Raw genomic sequence first — 19,860 nt, 5'->3', positions numbered from 1 at the left:
ATTTAATTCACTTAGATGCTACTTTTTCATGGCCGAAATATATATTTATTTTTCCTCGTGGTAATTACTATATGCGAGGTTACCCTCTAGGGATATACATAGGGCGCAGCGAATCATCCGCTGCTTATCAACGGTGGCTTACAGCCATGAATATTGAATTTAAATCATTAAACATTATGGAGCACTTTTCAAGAATCAAATGGATGAGCGATTTAGGTACTGGAGTTTTAAAATTTTTGAATACGAATCATTTCCAAAATTATATCTGTATTAGGCACTATCTCGGAACCATGGGCAATAATACTTTACTACATGTTTTTGCTCTGATAGTATTATTATCAAAATCAGCCCAAGATTTTGAGGACAATTACAAATGTTTTGATCCATCGGTTCAGAAAATGTATGCTACAAAGAATATATCAGATGAGCAGCTGGAAAAATGGAAGCAGATATATAAAGATCAAGAGCATTTAGCAGCATACCACCGCATTCCACCTATAAGCACTAATAATCTTATATACGAAAAAAAGAGATCTGACATTGTGTCAGATCTCAGTAAAAGTGACATTTACATGTCAAAAAAATAGAATGAGTTTAAGTAATTAAAATTGAGGGTGAGAGTAGTATTGTATGAAATAATATCTCTCACCCTCCAATTCATCCTATGGCGCCGAAAAAATTTTGGTGAAATGCGACCACATTTCACCAAAATTTCTCGGCGCCATATAGAGAACTAGAGCCTGTGAGGTACTGATACTATCCATGTACTCGCAGGCTCTAGTTCCAAGCCAAAATGGCTAAAAATTGCCCGCAATTGTTCACATTGCGGGCAATTTTTAGCCATTTTGGCTGGGAATTGGAGGGTGAGAGTAGTATTGTATGAAATAATATCTCTCACCCCAATTCATCCTATGGCGCCGAAAAAATTTTGGTGAAATGCGACCACATTTCACCAAAATTTCTCGGCGCCATATAGAGAACTAGAGCCTGTGAGGTACTGATACTATCCATGTACCTCGCAGGCTCTAGTTCCAAGCCAAAATGGCTAAAAATTGCCCGCAATTGTTCACATTGCGGGCAATTTTTAGCCATTTTGGCTGGGAATTGGAGGGTGAGAGTAGTATTGTATGAAATAATATCTCTCACCCTCCAATTCATCCTATGGCGCCGAAAAAATTTTGGTGAAATGCGACCACATTTCACCAAAATTTCTCGGCGCCATATAGAGAACTAGAGCCTGTGAGGTACTGATACTATCCATGTACCTCGCAGGCTCTAGTTCCAAGCCAAAATGGCTAAAAATTGCCCGCAATTGTTCACATTGCGGGCAATTTTTAGCCATTTTGGCTGGGAATTGGAGGGTGAGAGTAGTATTGTATGAAATAATATCTCTCACCCTCCAATTCATCCTATGGCGCCGAAAAAATTTTGGTGAATGCGACCACATTTCACCAAAATTTCTCGGCGCCATATAGAGAACTAGAGCCTGTGAGGTACTGATACTATCCATGTACCTCGCAGGCTCTAGTTCCAAGCCAAAATGGCTAAAAATTGCCCGCAATTGTTCACATTGCGGGCAATTTTTAGCCATTTTGGCTGGGAATTGGAGGGTGAGAGTAGTATTGTATGAAATAATATCTCTCACCCTCCAATTCATCCTATGGCGCCGAAAAATTTTGGTGAAATGCGACCACATTTCACCAAAATTTCTCGGCGCCATATAGAGAACTAGAGCCTGTGAGGTACTGATACTATCCATGTACCTCGCAGGCTCTAGTTCCAAGCCAAAATGGCTAAAAATTGCCCGCAATGTGAACAATTGCGGGCAATTTTTAGCCATTTTGGCTGGGAATTGGAGGGTGAGAGTAGTATTGTATGAAATAATATCTCTCACCCTCCAATTCATCCTATGGCGCCGAAAAAATTTTGGTGAAATGCGACCACATTTCACCAAAATTTCTCGGCGCCATATAGAGAACTAGAGCCTGTGAGGTACTGATACTATCCATGTACCTCGCAGGCTCTAGTTCCAAGCCAAAATGGCTAAAAATTGCCCGCAATTGTTCACATTCCCATCTTTTGTTGGTAAGACGAAGAATATGAAATAAATTATGAAGAAGATAATGATGAATAAAATATCACTTTTTATATTTTTGACACGTAAAGTTGTCACTTTTCTGTCAAACCGTTTTTATCGTTTTCGTATATAACAATAATAGTGCAGAGGGTAAGCATAGACACATTAACGAACTTGCAAAAAAAGCAAGAAACTTTTCTACTTTCATCAAATTCATTCTGAATGATACTATCATTAGGATTAATGAATCAATTGATCCCATTAATAAGCAAAAACGCGAGAAGAATGACTTGTTAAACGAAAAATGCATACATTGCGGATTCTCCTATAATGATATTAATACTGATAAGAATCCTTGTAAATATTGCAAGGATTTCTTTATGAATAAGAGTCATGTTCCCTCTGCAGGCATACATGTTATGAAAATAGGAGAAAACGTAGGTGAAATCATAGAATTCCCAATCGATAAAAATGTAGGTGATCAGGATGAACTCGTGGATCACAAAGAAAAGAGTTCGCCGATCGAAATATCAAAATACGCAGAATTTATTGATATTGACGATAAAAATAAAGCAGTTTTAGTCGTAAAACTGCTTTATAATCTTGAAACGTTCCAAGATGCCAAAGATTTAATCAATTCTCTGGAAAAACAATCAAAAAATTATGAATCTGCATTACAAAATAAAGCAGAAATTTGGTTGGAAAAATACTTGCCTGAATTAATGAAGGAAGTAAAAGATGCGAGAACTGCTAGAATGAGATTGAAGATAATAAAGAAGTAGAGATGATGAGTGAATAAAAACTTTGTATTAAATTTGTATATAAAAGAATTGTAAAATATAAAAATAAAGAAGTGGTTGATAGGAATTTGAAAATTCGTTGGGTGCATATAAGTTTGATAAATATATTTATGAATATTAATGTCAAATTGAGTGGTTGCATATAGTAATGAAAAATATATTAATAAAAATTAATGTCAAATTGGGTGGATTCGTGATAGAATGCTTCTGTCTATGTGTGGCGTGAGTTAGCATCGGGTGGTTGCGTGATAGAATGCTTCTGTCTATGTGTGGCGTGAGTTAGCATCGGGTGGTTGCGTGATAGAATGCTTCTGTCTATGTGTGGCGTGAGTTAGCATCGGGTGGTTGCGTGATAGAATGCTTCTGTCTATGTGTGGCGTGAGTTAGCATCGGGTGGTTGCGTGATAGAATGCTTCTGTCTATGTGTGGCGTGAGTTAGCATCGGGTGGTTTCATCACAAATTTTAACTCCATCCAAATCTTATTAATTATTAAAATTCTTTTACAATTTCTGATGTATTTTTTGAAAACATTTCATATGCAATATTTCTCCTTTTCTTTCCTCAAATCTTCAAATATTAATAACTTTGGATATGAAATTATTTGGATCTTTTATGAATTTTAAATGTCTTTCTTAATATCAAATCGATTAAATTATTAATATTTTCTAAATTATGCCTTAAAAATCCAAATATAAAAAATCGTAAATAAAAAATATATTTTTTATTTTTATTTTGTAAGTAATCCGTTTACTAAATGGGACTGTATCATGAAAGTAACAAAAATCATTATTTAACAAGATTCAAAACTGGTGCAACGAAATGCACATTGATTTTGTAGTGTAACAAAGAGAGATTTATTGTAAAAAGTACAAAATAGTATATTTATTATCGTGATTAGCGTAGAAATGTATGAGTTTGGGACGGATTTCTGGTGCATTCATAACTAAAGTGATACATTGTCTGGAGCAAGTTCAGATCTTTAACTTATGGCTTGTTTGGTGCTAACTCACCCAATTTAAGTGCACTAGAGGGGATTTTGTCTGTAATGAGCATGCACCTTGAGTTGTTGCTTGGTCCGTGTACGAAAGATAGTAATTTAATACTATACTCGATTAAATGTAAATTTTTAATTTTGAATTTGCGTTTTTTCCTGAAAATAGTTACAATATATGAAAGAGTTGGCAAAACTAGAGGACACGTTTTTAAGGGTTTGGCTCGTGCTTCATGTTAATATGCCGAAACTAAAATAAACGTATATTGGGGGTCGAAAATTGAGAGCTCATATCTTTAAGTGCTTAAAAAATAATATACGGTAGTGTTTACTAATAGATGAATAGTATATAAATTCTATTAAAATGGATTTGATCCAAAAAAATATAAAACCAAAAATAATTGTTATAATTTAAATGAAGAAGTAATTTAAAACGATTTTATTTATGATCAAATTTTATATATTTTTTTTGGATCAAATCCATTTTAATAGAATTTATATACTATTCATCTATTAGTAAACACTACCGTATATTATTTTTTAAGCTATCTTATTTTTTGAAATTTTATTCAAATCTTTGGTCGCAAGAAGAATTGTAATAAACAGAAATTCATCAAAAGTGACAGCTCTCAATTTTTTGACATTTGTAAATTCTAAATTGAATGAGAAAAATGAAATAATACTAAGCATAATACAATATTCTAGATTTAATTATAATTAGGAAAAAGTTAGTTTTGAGAGTACTTTTCATAGGCATATAGAATGAAATCTTCTGAAAAATAATATCACATAAACTCATATTATTTTCTAATATATAACTATTTTATATAAAAATCAAATTCAATGATCTTAAAAGCGAAGGATAAACCTCAAAATTTACGAATATAATGCTTATCTATCATAAAACCATATGAAATATCAATTTTTGCTTTACGCCTAATTTTTGACGACAATTAGCAAAAAATGTTAAATGTTAACACTCAGTCCATTTGAATATGAAAAATAAAATTGACTTTGATTAAATGTTTTTATTTATCATGCAATTCTTCTTGCGACCAAAGATTTGAATAAAATTTCAAAAAATAAGATAGCTTAAAAAATAATATACGGTAGTGTTTACTAATAGATGAATAGTATATAAATTCTATTAAAATGGATTTGATCCAAAAAATATAAAACCAAAAATAATTGTTATAATTTAAATGAAGAAGTAATTTAAAACGATTTTATTTATGATCAAATTTTATATATTTTTTTGGATCAAATCCATTTTAATAGAATTTATATACTATTCATCTATTAGTAAACACTACCGTATATTATTTTTTAAGCTATCTTATTTTTTGAAATTTTATTCAAATCTTTGGTCGCAAGAAGAATTGCATGATAAATAAAAACATTTAATCAAAGTCAATTTTATTTTTCATATTCAAATGGACTGAGTGTTAACATTTAACATTTTTTGCTAATTGTCGTCAAAAATTAGGCGTAAAGCAAAAATTGATATTTCATATGGTTTTATGATAGATAAGCATTATATTCGTAAATTTTGAGGTTTATCCTTCGCTTTTAAGATCATTGAATTTGATTTTTATATAAAATAGTTATATATTAGAAATAATATGAGTTTATGTGATATTATTTTTCAGAAGATTTCATTCTATATGCCTATGAAAAGTACTCTCAAAACTAACTTTTTCCTAATTATAATTAAATCTAGAATATTGTATTATGCTTAGTATTATTTCATTTTTCTCATTCAATTTAGAATTTACAAATGTCAAAAAATTGAGAGCCGTCACTTTTGATGAATTTCTGTTTATTACAAAGTAATATTCCTTTGGGACTGACAAAACATTGAACTTTGACACAACACATTTTATGTTTTCCAGAGTAATATAAATTTTGATCTTTTGCTCTTCCAATTTCTTGTACTGTAGCGTCCAAAGCTCCAAGCATACCGGGATATTCGGTAGATTTTTCACTTTCGTCCCACCGAATATAGGGTCTCCATTTGACAAAGTCCTCACCAATTTTTAAACCAATTTTATTTATGATATCCATTACTATAGCTCTTGTATGCGTTTTTTTTTTGATTCCAAATTGTGCTCCTAATTCTTTAAATGAACCAGAATGTTTCAACCAAGTTAATGTTATTAGCAATCTCGATTCCAATGATACTCTAGTGTGTTTATAATGATTGTGTTCAAGAGTATTAAAATAAAGATGTAATAAATCTCTAAAATCTTTGCATGTCAAATTTGTCAATTTTGTGAGACGATTATTTTGTTGCTCCCTTAAAATTTCTTCGATCCTAATTTTTAGTGGTTCTTTGATCTTTGGCTCTGGTACATCATTTACAGGAACATCAACAAATGATTCCATATATTCTGCTTCTCTTTGGGTAAAAAATGAAATTGGATCTGTTGGATCGATTTCATTTTCTGAATTTCAGATGAAGTCGCAATTTGAATGGGATTAACCACTGTCACGTTTTCTTGTGCTGGAGGAGGAATTTGCTCTTTTGCAGCAGGTTCCCTTTCTGATCGTGAATGGCGCACAGTTGCTGTAGAAGTTTGTGTTGGAGGAGGGTTTTGTACTGGTGCAGCTGGTTCCCTTTCTGATCTTGAACGGGGCACAGTTGCTGTAGAAGTTTGTGTTGGAGCAGGGTTTTGTACAGATGCTTGAGAACTTCTTGGTGTTTGCGAGTTTCGAGTTCCTGATGCTTGCGAACTTCGAGTACTGGATGTTGTTCTTTGCCGATTGGACATTAATGAAGTGATAATTGTTGATTTCAAAAATTTTATTTATTTTATAAAATTGATACTATATTCAATTTTTAAAAGCACAAAGATGTTCGGCCATTTATGAAGCATTGAATAGAATTTCGACAAGAAAAAAAAATTATTATAATTCTTGTATTGATAATAAGATTTTGCAAACAATTAAAATTATATGGAGTATGATACAGATTATCTTCCAAATACAGCAAAAATATATAAAATCGATTTATTAATAAATCCAAGGCGTCTTCAGGCTTAAAAAAAGATTTTTTCGCCTGTAATGTTTATTATTATCTAATAACTTATCTTATTTTCGCACATATAATATTAGTAGATTAGTGCAAATAGTATTTGATGGATACTAGTTGAAAATACCATTTTAAAAAAAATAAAAAAAATACTCATTCCTAAAATTATTTTTTATTACTAGGATATCATACAGTGTTTCATTATTTATAATCAAATTAAGTAAATTTGCAACTGACTTTTTAGTGTATTTTTTTTTGAATGCTTTCAGAATTATATTTGCTACTAAACAGAATTGTTGTTAACTTTATTATACGATTTTAAAGTTTTGTTGTAAACAGAAATTCATCAAAAGTGACACCTCAGAAAAGCTAAAATATTGAATTTTTGGAACTTTTGATAGAGCACGTTTTTAAATATTAATTTAAGTAAATGTATATTTTGTAAAGATTCAAAATAAAATTTTGAAGAACACAAAATCTTCTGAAAAATAATATCACATAAACTCATATTATTTTCTAATATATAACTATTTTATATAAAAATCAAATTCAATGATCTTAAAAGCGAAGGATAAACCTCAAAATTTACGAATATAATGAGTGGGAATATAATGCTTATCTATCATAAAACCTTATGAAATATTCCCACTCATTATATCGTAAATTTTGAGGTTTATCCTTCGCTTTTAAGATCATTGAATTTGATTTTTATATAAAATAGTTATATATTAGAAAATAATATGAGTTTATGTGATATTATTTTTCAGAAGATTTCATTCTATATGCCTATGAAAAGTACTCTCAAAACTAACTTTTTCCTAATTATAATTAAATCTAGAATATTGTATTATGCTTAGTATTATTTCATTTTTCTCATTCAATTTAGAATTTACAAATGTCAAAAAATTGAGAGCCGTCACTTTTGATGAATTTCTGTTTATTACAGTTTTAATGATATACTTTTCTGATAATTACAAAACGATATGAACTTTTTCTGATAATACGATTAATTTTTTTTAAAAAATAGTTTTGGGATTCGGTTGTATTACTTCTCAATAACAAAGCAATTCACAAAGATTTTTTGAATCTAGAATGGCTGTTTATCCATTTTAGACTGCTCACAATATGGTTTTTCTGCATACTTGCCGAAATCAGAGATCTAAAATCAAACAATCTCGATAACAAATACCTCAATCCCACTTTACTGGTCAAAATTCTTGAAGTCTTACTTTACTGCACTAATTAATCATAATTTACCTTTAACTAAAAAAAATATTACATAAATCTAACAAAAAAACCTTTAGCAATAAAAATACATTTGCTCAAGCCTATCGGCAACTCAAATCTAAAAAACTTTTTATAACATTCTTATTACAATTTTTATTTTATTTTTATATTTATATTTTTTAGTTCACTTTTTAAATAATGATCTTTAGATTGAACCAATAACGCGATTTATATATTTAAATCGTGATTAAAAAAGTGGTTGCGGTTTTCCCTAATATTTACCATACATTTTCAACAATAAATGTCACTTTTCTCTGAATTAAGGAAATTTGTAAAATTAAGAAGAAAAACTCGAGTATATAATATACAGGTAGACAATTTTAAAGAATATATTGAATTCGTTAATTATCGTTGAAGAAAATTCTTATCGAAATTATTAAAATACAAGGAAGTAATATATAAAATAAATATTTTGTCTGACGTAAAAAATCTAACCAATTGAATTCATTAAATTTGACACATAACGATAAATTCAAATAAATTCATGTTCTGAATTGAATTATTTTAGTTCTTAAAGTCATTTTCATAGAGAAATATAAATTATTCAAACTTCAGATGAAATAGTAAACAACAAAAAATTCTATACTTATTGAAAATAATTCAAATTGACATATATTATCAAACAAAAATCTTACAGATACAATTGCATTTGTTTAATATGTAGTAGCAAAATAATAAATTTCTGCGGTCCAAATAAATAATTCTGATATTTTTTTTCTGATACGTTAATATGCTTTTTTCCTTTTTCTTCATATTTGGATAATAGAAATTACTAATAATTGTTTTCAATAATCTACAAATTTAGTTTCTTATCAAATTTTGAATGTACAAAACATTTTTTATTAAATTAAGCGAAGCGGAAAATGAAGTCACATGATGAATCGAGTATGAGCTGTAGGAGATATTTCCCAACCACTGTTGAACAATTCATCTTAATTCAACACATGGGAAAGTATTTCTCTTTTCCAGAAAGATCTCCTGATCGAAATAAGATTGCAGAAGAAGTTGCTTCAATCTTAAATCCAATTTCGGGACACTGGACTCATCGTTCTGTTAGACTTTGGTTTAATAACAATCGAAACTCCTCTTTTTGCTTGAATAGTCAAGTTTCAAAAGTGTCAACTTATAATCAATGTGGGTCACCAACAAAAACGATTTCGCAATCAGATGATCAGAAATCTCGTTCATGGAATGAAGCATCCTCAGATTCCGATTCTGCAATATCAAAAATTCCTTCCATAAGAGATATGGACCCATTACTTCCACATGGAACTTCTTTTCCAACATATTTAATGCCATTTCAACAATTAGCTACTGCCACTCCAATATAATGAGAAAAGAGCTTTTATTGAACTAGTATAATTATTGATAGTTATTATTGATTAGTAAATGTTGTGTTTAGCGCGTTTGTTAAGTTATAACGACGAATATATTTGTTTTTCCAGAATTTGGAAAGAGTACCGTTATTTTTGCGAAAATTACAGTAACAATTCATAATTTACTAAACGCGAAATGGTACTAAATGTCAAATTAGCCAACACACGATTATTAGATTCAAATACCGTTCGGCATTTCATTTTTAAGAGTTAATTTCTTATATACGAAAAAAAGAGATCTGACATTGTGTCAGATCTCAGTAAAAGTGACATTTACATGTCAAAAAAATAGAATGAGTTTAAGTAATTAAAATTGAGGGTGAGAGTAGTATTGTATGAAATAATATCTCTCACCCTCCAATTCATCCTATGGCGCCGAAAAAATTTTGGTGAAATGCGACCACATTTCACCAAAATTTCTCGGCGCCATATAGAGAACTAGAGCCTGTGAGGTACTGATACTATCCATGTACCTCGCAGGCTCTAGTTCCAAGCCAAAATGGCTAAAAATTGCCGCAATTGTTCACAATTGCGGGCAATTTTTAGCCATTTTGGCTTGGAATTGGAGGGTGAGAGTAGTATTGTATGAAATAATATCTCTCACCCTCCAATTCATCCTATGGCGCCGAAAAAATTTTGGTGAAATGCGACCACATTTCACCAAAATTTCTCGCCCATATAGAGAACTAGAGCCTGTGAGGTACTGATACTATCCATGTACCTCGCAGGCTTAAAATGGCTAAAAATTGCCCGCAATTGTTCACATTGCGGGCAATTTTTAGCCATTTTGGCTTGGAATTGGAGGGTGAGTAGTATTGTATGAAATAATATCTCTCACCCTCCAATTCATCCTATGGCGCCGAAAAAATTTTGGTGAAATGCGACCACATTCTCACCAAAATTTCTCGGCGCCATATAGAGAACTAGAGCCTGTGAGGTACTGATACTATCCATGTACCTCGCAGGCTCTAGTTCCAAGCCAAAATGGCTAAAAATTGCCCGCAATTGTTCACATTGCGGGCAATTTTTAGCCATTTTGGCTGGGAATTGGAGGTGAGAGTAGTATTGTATGAAATAATATCTCTCACCCTCCAATTCATCCTATGGCGCCGAAAAAATTTTGGTGAAATGCGACCACATTTCACCAAAATTTCTCGGCGCCATATAGAGAACTAGAGCCTGTGAGGTACTGATACTATCCATGTACCTCGCAGGCTCTAGTTCCAAGCCAAAAATGGCTAAAAAATTGCCCGCAATGTGAACAATTGCGGGCAATTTTTAGCCATTTTGGCTGGGAATTGGAGGGTGAGAGTAGTATTGTATGAAATAATATCTCTCACCCTCCAATTCATCCTATGGCGCCGAAAAAATTTTGGTGAAATGCGACCACATTTCACCAAAATTTCTCGGCGCCATATAGAACTAAGCCTGTGAGGTACTGATACTATCCATGTACCTCGCAGGCTCTAGTTCCAAGCCAAAATGGCTAAAAATTGCCCGCAATTGTTCACATTGCGGGCAATTTTTAGCCATTTTGGCTGGGAATTGGAGGGTGAGAGTAGTATTGTATGAAATAATATCTCTCACCCTCCAATTCATCCTATGGCGCCGAAAAAATTTTGGTGAAATGCGACCACATTTCACCAAAATTTCTCGGCGCCATATAGAGAACTAGAGCCTGTGAGGTACTGATACTATCCATGTACCTCGCAGGCTCTAGTTCCAAGCCAAAATGGCTAAAAATTGCCCGCAATTGTTCACATTCCCATCTTTTGTTGGTAAGACGAAGAATATGAAATAAATTATGAAGAAGATAATGATGAATAAAATATCACTTTTTATATTTTTGACACGTAAAGTTGTCACTTTTCTGTCAAACTGTTTTTATCGTTTTCGTATATAACAAATTTGACATTATTATGAATCGAATCTAATAATAAATGAAAAATCAATGAGTTTCAGATCTTGAAATAGCATTTTGGTATGTGGGCTTATATATATTTAATTTTTTATGAGATATAAAAATTGCTCACATTTGCTCACATTTTGGCACTTTTTTGTACGTTTGTCAAAAAAATTGTGAGGAAGATCTCACAAAAATAGTCAAAATGTGAGCAAATTTTGAGAAGTGCTCACATTTTGACATACGATTATTTTCATACGTTTTTTTGATGAATTCTAATAAAACTTCATTACCACTTTCAGAACGAAGCGTAACTTTTCAGCACGTAACGCTCTATCATGTGTAGTGACATATTATTCAAAAAAACTCAGATTGCTTATCTTATAATAACAATTTCATTAGAAAAAATGCACGATTTCACGCTAAAACTTTGAAGCAATTCTTAAATTCGGATAAAAAATCGATATGTATTACACTTTAAACTTCAAAAAATGGTTCAAAATTTAGACTTAGTTTATCTTAACAATATAGCAGATTTTAAGCCGAACAAGTAGGAGTAATAGAAATAGCTCTTGAAAATAATTACAATTAGTAATATGTAAGTCAAAGTTCGAGTATTTTAAAAAAAAACGTTCCGGATTTTCTTTACTACAAGAATCAATACTTAATATATAGAAGCAACAGTAAAAACTTATTAGAGATTCAAAAAGAAAGTTGACTAAAGAGAATCTTTTTATATAAGTAATTTTATTTTTTTGAAATACGAGATCGAATAAACATGTATTTTATTTTATTACTATAATAATACGTTTTTACATAGTAAGAAAGTTTAGAGACTGAAATGAAATTAAAAATTGAGAAAAAAATAAAGCTTTTCTATAAAAATTCATATTAATATATAGTATAATGATATTACAATTTATTGATAGTTGTGTTAGAAAAAAGGTACATTCACTATTTTTGACAAAATTTTAAATTTTCATGGGGTTGTAAATCTTATAATAACTAGATGAATAAGGAATAAATCCCAGTATGATGTAGTTATTTGTTGTTAATTCGAATGTGTTTAGAGGTAAACTTAGCTTGTGAGATATATATAAATAAAGTGTTAATGCTTTAACCGCTCTTGGTGGAATGACATATAATTTTGTATCCTTATAAATAAATTTAATGTAGTTTTCCATTTTTGTCACTTTTTAAGATCTTACAAAATATAGTTGATTTTTATCACTATTGAAATAAGATAAATAATGTAAGGACTCTAATTTTGTTATAAATATGAATGAAAACAGTAAAATGGATAACTTAAATATATAAAAATAAATATTGGAACAAAGCTATAACAAATTTTCATTCTTATTTATAAATTGATAAAGTAATACATTTTATTACATTTCGTGTAACATATACTAATATATAGATATTTTTTGAGATAATGTATTTATCTGTAAAAATTGTATGTGATCAAATTTGATTGATAAATTTATTCAGTAATAATAAATTGCATGTACAATATATTATTGTCTTGCCATTTTTTTGCTCATAATAAAAAATCTTTAAAAATGATAACAATAAAGAGTATTAAGTAAAAATTTATACATCCAAAATATATTTCAGTAACAGCATAATATGCCTATGCTAATTTTTAGTTCTTAAATTAAATAGATGTCCCTAATCCCATAGATATTCACCAAACTTGGCAAATTCTGAACGTGATCTACATATCCCTAGCAAGTAGATCATATTGGTATACGTATCTTGATCAAATAAAAAGAATATTTGTTGAATAATTTCTGTTCAAATTAAAAGTTCTTCAACTTACGGTAAATCTATCTGCCTTAAAAAGTATTACGATATTATGCAAAGTCAATTTTCTCCAAAAAAAATATTTGAAGATGATACTTTAAGTATACCAAAAATACAAGAATTTTGAGAGAACTCAATGAATTTTTGTGAAGGTGGAGTTAAATTGAGAAGATTTTTGGTCAGAGAAAAACAAAAATTACTATCTGATAAAATGGTATTAAAATGAAAAAAGTTTAAACAAAGGAAATGAAGAATTTATATTATATTAGAATTTAAAGAGTAAATATAAAAGATTGAAAGAAAGAATAATAATAGGATTCTTGAATGCAACATTTGGAATGATGTTTCCAGTTGTAGATGTGTTAAGCAAAGAGAGATAATGATAGTTTCTTGAGTTTTTGCAATTAACCATCCTCAATGACTATTGTTTTAATATAATTTTTAAATTTTTTAAAACTGACATTTTAGTTGTATATTTTTTCTAACAAAGGTACATTCACTAGGTGATAACAGTAAAATGGGATGAAAATATGATAAATAGCATCCCTATATAGTGCCAAACAATATTTATACGGGCCAAAAAAATTTGGCTAGAGATTTGGCGAGTTATAAAACTTAGAAAATTGAGAGGGATTTTTATTTTTGAATTTTTTTTGGAAAGTTAAAATTGCGATTAAAAATCGATTTCCAGGAGAACTAAGCATCTCATCATATATTTAAATCGATAAAAATATTAAATAATAGTTGAATAGTATAACAACGTGAAATTATGGCTGAATCTACAGAAAAAATGAACATATTTGACATTTTTGAAAATTCATACGTTAGATGGTGACAGACTCATAAACTATACTTTAGCTAAGATTGATATATGGTTTAACACATGGTTAAAATTGTAAAAATATTTTAGATTTCAAAAAGGTATATATGGTAATATAATGGAACAAAGTCAACAAATAGCATGTTAAATATGTTATAATTAACTTTTTATTAGATCCAATAGTAGATATCGAATGGTTTCCAGCTTTATGGTTAAATATTTTCTTTTCGAGCTTCTCTTTAACTGTTGTATTAAGGTTGTAAATTTTTGATGCTAGAAACTATGGAATCTTCTTTGCTGCTGCATTTTTCTTGAGAGTTCTTGCAATTTCGAATAGATCTGCGCATTGTATGAAATTGAGGCTTTAAAATATCTTGAAAACAGAATAGGACTGCTTTTCCAAAGGAATGCTTACTTGTAAATCAGAGAGTTTCAAAATTGAGAGCAAGATTATCATCATAACTTTCGATTTTGCTGCGAAAAAGGAAGACAAGTAATTAACAAATCATTTACTGTTGTTCATCAAAAGAAGAAAACTTTGATAACAACTAATGATGATAAAATCAAGCTATCTTTTAATATTTTAAATTGATAAGACATTCAAAATATTTGAATGGTTTAAAATATTTTCTTTTAATTTCTATAAGATATTATCATGATTATATAATAAAATTTAAATTTTTATTCAAAAAGGCAATATTTCAAACTTTTAATTTCAAAAATCTTAATTCTGCAATAAGTGTATTTAATTGTAGCAAATTTAATGATCCTTCGTCATGCTTAGCAATTTGGAACTCATAAATTAATGATTTCTTCAAGTAAAATTCTGCATTATTTCAAAAGTCAATAATTCTCTAGTAACTTTTCTTCAAACCCTAACCATTATATTATATGTATAATGGAGAATAATTGCAAAGAAAGATAGCCGAATTTACTGGGTAGTTCTTGTGATGCGAAATAATTGCAAATTAACACATAGTTTTAACAGCATCAATCTCTTTTTGCTCTCATTTAAATGCATTCGCACACTTTAATTTTGAAATATAAGAGTTTTGGAAATTATCAAATTTATCTGCTCAAATACTATAGATCTTCATAAGTGTTAATAGAATCACCAGCCTTACATATAGTGTTTAATATAATGATGCACATCATACTGGGATTTATTCCTTATTCATCTAGTTATTATAAGATTTACAACCCCATGAAAATTTAAAATTTTGTCAAAAATAGTGAATGTACCTTTTTTCTAACACAACTATCAATAAATTGTAATATCATTATACTATATATTAATATGAATTTTTATAGAAAAGCTTTATTTTTTTCTCAATTTTTAATTTCATTTCAGTCTCTAAACTTTCTTACTATGTAAAAACGTATTATTATAGTAATAAAATAAAATACATGTTTATTCGATCTCGTATTTCAAAAAAATAAAATTACTTATATAAAAAGATTCTCTTTAGTCAACTTTCTTTTTGAATCTCTAATAAGTTTTTACTGTTGCTTCTATATATTAAGTATTGATTCTTGTAGTAAAGAAAATCCGGAACGTTTATTTATTAGAATACTCGAACTTTGACTTACATATTACTAATTGTAATTATTTTCAAGAGCTATTTCTATTACTCCTACTTGTTCGGCTTAAAATCTGCTATATTGTTAAGATAAACTAAGTCTAAATTTTGAACCATTTTTTGAAGTTTAAAGTGTAATACATATCGATTTTTTATCCGAATTTAAGAATTGCTTCAAAGTTTTAGCGTGAAATCGTGCATTTTTTCTAATGAAATTGTTATTATAAGATAAGCAATCTGAGTTTTTTTGAATAATATGTCACTACACATGATAGAGCGTTACGTGCTGAAAAGTTACGCTTCGTTCTGAAAGTGGTAATGAAGTTTTATTAGAATTCATCAAAAAAACGTATGAAAATAATCGTATGTCAAAATGTGAGCACTTCTCAAAATTTGCTCACATTTTGACTATTTTTGTGAGATCTTCCTCACAATTTTTTTGACAAACGTACAAAAAAGGAGTAGGGGTAATTTTAGCTAAAAGTGACACACCCGTGAAGGGTGTGATTACCGATCGGTAATTTCGACAGTTTAGAATTTAAAATTTTTTATGGAACTGTTGCGAGTTTCATAAAGAATTTAAGGAATATAAGCAAAGATTTGAATCAAAATCTTAGACCTAAGCCGCTCGATTCGCTTGCGGCTTCCGCGAATTACAGATCAGCAAAGATTTGAATCAAAATCTTCGAACTAAGCCGATCGCTTCGCTCGCGGCTTTCTTTATTATTTTAAATTTGCATATTTCCATCAAAAGTTCATAAGGGAAAAAATTTCGTTTATTTTTACTAAGAAAAAAAGGTTTTTGATAATAAATTTATTTTATTTCGAAAAAGTAGCAATAATCGTAAAAGGGTATTGATAGGCTTGCTAAAGTAACTAATTTTAGCTGTCAAATACTTTTGTATTTTGAAGTAAATTAGTATAAATTTGTTTTTACTTTTATTTCGAAAAAGTAGCAATAATCGTAAAAGGGTATTGATAGGCTTGCTAAAGTAACTAATTTTAGCTGTCAAATACTTTTGTATTTTGAAGTAAATTAGTATAAATTTGTTTTTACTTTTATTTCGAAAAAGTAGCAATAATCGTAAAAGGGTATTGATAGGCTTGCTAAAGTAACTAATTTTAGCTGTCAAATACTTTTGTATTTTGAAGTAAATTAGTATAAATTTGTTTTTACTTTTATTTCGAAAAAGTAGCAATAATCGTAAAAGGGTATTGATAGGCTTGCTAAAGTAACTAATTTTAGCTGTCAAATACTTTTGTATTTTGAAGTAAATTAGTATAAATTTGTTTTTACTTTTATTTCGAAAAAGTAGCAATAATCGTAAAAGGGTATTGATAGGCTTGCTAAAGTAACTAATTTTAGCTGTCAAATACTTTTGTATTTTGAAGTAAATTAGTATAAATTTGTTTTTACTTTTATTTCGAAAAAGTAGCAATAATCGTAAAAGGGTATTGATAGGCTTGCTAAAGTAACTAATTTTAGCTGTCAAATACTTTTGTATTTTGAAGTAAATTAGTATAAATTTGTTTTTACTTTTATTTCGAAAAAGTAGCAATAATCGTAAAAGGGTATTGATAGGCTTGCTAAAGTAACTAATTTTAGCTGTCAAATACTTTTGTATTTTGAAGTAAATTAGTATAAATTTGATATTATTTTAACTCCCTTTGAAAACCTCAATTTTCCATACAGAGGGAACGGGAATAGCATCCAATATTCCCTGAGAATGGTTGCGCATTCTCAGTTCCCTCTATATTTCGAACGAAGCTCTCATCGGTCTTTTTTTAATACTAAACGTTTTTTTCCCTGTCACTTTTAGCTAAAATTTGGGTTTGCCAATTTTCTATAGCTGTTTTATTTGTATATCTTGCAAAATAAATTTTGATATATAACTCTATCTACAAATTGACTCTAGATAAACTATAATAAATTTATTTTTAGCAAATAAAATTATTAAACATCGATTTTATAACAAATATATGTTGCTTGATATATTTTGCCAAGCAATGATAAGAACTATGAGCAAACACAGTTGAATACCATTAAAGATTTTGGCTAAACGAAACTGATCTTAGGATGTTATGAGATGCCTTTATTTCTGCAGGTCTTCTATGTACTTGAGGTGTTCGCGGGCCATGATGTTTTTGAATTTCTGATTTATAAATTCTTTTTGCCTTCTTTAGGTTACTGAGATCTAGAGACCCGTCCTGTTCCATAGAAGTATATCCGCCAGAACATAAGGATTCGTATTTGGAATAAAATGCTTTATACCCACCTTCTATCAAATAAACGTGTTCGAAAGTTAGTTTTGGATAGATCATTTTGTTGCGTGTTCGGTCAATATCTCTAAAAATTGATGTCCAGGTCGGGCCGCGGTTTGTAGAGTATTCGCAATGAAAAATAAAACACGTCTTAACTTTTTGATATTTCTGGTATAATTCTAAGAGTTTTTCATAAGTGATGAGATTGATTGCATGACAAATATGTCCGCCGTCATATTCGTACTTATATCTACAATCGACTACAATAACTTGTTCAAAAAACTTTTTGTAATTCCCTTTAATAATCTGAGCAGCAATATCAACAGTGATTGATGGAACTACATAAGAATTTGATGATATTGGTATCGGTCCTTGTGGAACATTTTCTTGAACTTGAGAGAAATCATCCATTTCAAAGTTTGGAATAGGAATATCATTGATCATGGGTACCGACTGTGATTGTGGAGGTTCGAGAAATTCAGGTGAACTTAGTTCGGTCACTGGAGAATAAGACCACATGATATCTGTCTCTTGGAAAAAAAAATTCAGAAAAGTGAAATAAAGTATAGAATAAATTGTGAATATAAAATTCATCATAAAAAGTGATTGAAAGATCTGATGAAGAAAAATGCCTTAAGATCAAATACTCGTAGTATATTTGGCTCATATAAGCAAGGAAGATAGCCTGTACTTCTTTTGTTCTTCATATGAAAAGATAATACCATAGGACAAGGAAAAAGTCTATGAAATGAATAAAATGTATACTTGCTTTATGGAATTGCTCTTCTGAGGCTCCTCTCTCAATAATATAATTAAGTATTCTACAAAATGGTATTTTTATGGAAAATGTAACAAAACAAATTTAAATAACAAATAATAAAATCACTAGCAGTTGTGTGCATCCTCATAAAATTCACACTCAGATCCAGTGTCTATATTCTCATCTAAAAATTTATTTTTAGTAGCATAACGCGGAGAATGAATAATTTTGGAAGTTCCGTCGGGCAATTTAAGAGTTGGCTGTTTTGAATTTATCAAATCGTTATGAATTTTCTTTCGTAGCTCTTTTTTGCGTTTTCGATCTTCATTTAACTCCTTTTTGGCTTGCATATCAAGTTTGAGTTGCATTATCTGCTCTTCACGCTCAAGCGACAGTTTCCGTAATTCGTAAGATTTTTGCATTTTTTCTCTTGTTAATGCCGAAAGTTTCTTTTTTAGGGATTCAACTTTTGCATGAAGCATTTGAAAAGTATCTTCATCATTGTCATCTTCTGTGTGTTTGGCGATTAATTGGTCCTCTATATCCCTGAGTTCATCTCTTTCGTCAGCAAGATTAAGGATAACTTTCTCTTGCTCTTTAATCGATGCTGCAAGAGGACTGGAAAGAATTGATTTAAGTTTTTCCCGAGTAGAATTAAGTTGCTCTTGTAATAATGAATTTTGGCGATTAAACTCACCAATTTCTTCCAAGTGTTGTTTTATTTCTGCTTCTAATTTGTTTTGCGTAGCTTGGGTATAAAACCTACGATATTTGGCAAGTCTTTCCTTTTGATTGTCATATTCAGCATGAAGATCAGCTAATTGAGATGACATTTCATTGTTGTGTACAATTTGACTGTTGTATCCATTTTTTTCATCAGCCTTAATTTGTAAAGATCTATATTTGTCAGTAAGTGGTTTAATTTCTTCACGGAGTTTTTGTATTTCGCTTTGGATTAGGTTTTTTTGATATGTCAATGCTTCAGGTGTTGTTAATTGGGAATTTTCATAAGATATTTCCCTGCGTAGGTTATTTCTAGGTGATTGAGTATTGATATTTTGCCAGGATGGAGGTAACACTGGTATTTCCACTTCTTTCTGTAAAGTTGATGTCGGACTTTTAATCTTCTGAGGTGAATCTAAATTCATTCTTCAACTTTTTTTTGT

At 29.8% G+C, this 19,860-nt stretch overlaps 4 protein-coding genes across 4 annotated transcripts, besides 16 other annotated features; 2 read left to right on the top strand and 2 right to left on the bottom strand.

Moving 5' to 3' along the window:
* Positions 1 to 923: 923 nt before the first annotated feature.
* Positions 924 to 1,032: a mobile genetic element.
* A 141-nt stretch (positions 1,033 to 1,173) lies between these two features.
* Positions 1,174 to 1,282: a mobile genetic element.
* A 383-nt stretch (positions 1,283 to 1,665) lies between these two features.
* Positions 1,666 to 1,780: a mobile genetic element.
* A 141-nt stretch (positions 1,781 to 1,921) lies between these two features.
* Positions 1,922 to 2,030: a mobile genetic element.
* A 120-nt stretch (positions 2,031 to 2,150) lies between these two features.
* Positions 2,151 to 2,212: a mobile genetic element.
* A 245-nt stretch (positions 2,213 to 2,457) lies between these two features.
* Positions 2,458 to 2,859, top strand: TVAGG3_0626790 (uncharacterized protein; the record flags this gene model as incomplete). Its single annotated transcript, XM_001296832.1, has 1 exon — positions 2,458 to 2,859. One exon carries the CDS (start codon positions 2,458 to 2,460, stop codon positions 2,857 to 2,859), a length of 402 nt encoding a protein of 133 aa, XP_001296833.1.
* A 1,606-nt stretch (positions 2,860 to 4,465) lies between these two features.
* Positions 4,466 to 4,502: a mobile genetic element.
* A 1,155-nt stretch (positions 4,503 to 5,657) lies between these two features.
* Positions 5,658 to 5,694: a mobile genetic element.
* A 647-nt stretch (positions 5,695 to 6,341) lies between these two features.
* TVAGG3_0626760 (uncharacterized protein) lies at positions 6,342 to 6,557 on the top strand (the record flags this gene model as incomplete). Its single annotated transcript, XM_051240594.1, has 1 exon — positions 6,342 to 6,557. One exon carries the CDS (start codon positions 6,342 to 6,344, stop codon positions 6,555 to 6,557), a length of 216 nt encoding a protein of 71 aa, XP_051087181.1.
* Positions 6,558 to 7,227: 670 nt separating this feature from the next.
* Positions 7,228 to 7,265: a mobile genetic element.
* A 541-nt stretch (positions 7,266 to 7,806) lies between these two features.
* Positions 7,807 to 7,843: a mobile genetic element.
* Positions 7,844 to 9,944: 2,101 nt separating this feature from the next.
* Positions 9,945 to 10,053: a mobile genetic element.
* Positions 10,054 to 10,678: 625 nt separating this feature from the next.
* Positions 10,679 to 10,787: a mobile genetic element.
* A 390-nt stretch (positions 10,788 to 11,177) lies between these two features.
* Positions 11,178 to 11,286: a mobile genetic element.
* Positions 11,287 to 11,406: 120 nt separating this feature from the next.
* Positions 11,407 to 11,468: a mobile genetic element.
* A 108-nt stretch (positions 11,469 to 11,576) lies between these two features.
* Positions 11,577 to 12,505: a mobile genetic element.
* A 1-nt stretch (position 12,506) lies between these two features.
* Positions 12,507 to 16,131: a mobile genetic element.
* Positions 16,132 to 17,510: a mobile genetic element.
* Positions 17,511 to 17,715: 205 nt separating this feature from the next.
* On the bottom strand, positions 17,716 to 18,453 carry TVAGG3_0626650 (positive regulation of cell cycle G2/M phase transition; the record flags this gene model as incomplete). The annotated part of the gene is made up of 1 exon (XM_001304275.2): positions 17,716 to 18,453. The coding sequence occupies one exon, from the start codon at positions 18,451 to 18,453 to the stop codon at positions 17,716 to 17,718; it is 738 nt and encodes a 245-aa protein (XP_001304276.1).
* A 366-nt stretch (positions 18,454 to 18,819) lies between these two features.
* TVAGG3_0626640 (uncharacterized protein) lies at positions 18,820 to 19,842 on the bottom strand (the record flags this gene model as incomplete). Its single annotated transcript, XM_001304276.1, has 1 exon — positions 18,820 to 19,842. The coding sequence occupies one exon, from the start codon at positions 19,840 to 19,842 to the stop codon at positions 18,820 to 18,822; it is 1,023 nt and encodes a 340-aa protein (XP_001304277.1).
* Between the last annotated feature and the right edge of the window lie 18 nt (positions 19,843 to 19,860).

This window comes from Trichomonas vaginalis, chromosome III (assembly GCF_026262505.1).
Source record: "Trichomonas vaginalis G3 chromosome III, whole genome shotgun sequence".
Lineage (NCBI taxonomy): Eukaryota > Parabasalia > Trichomonadida > Trichomonadidae > Trichomonas > Trichomonas vaginalis.
This window is presented reverse-complemented; position numbering and strand designations above follow the sequence as displayed.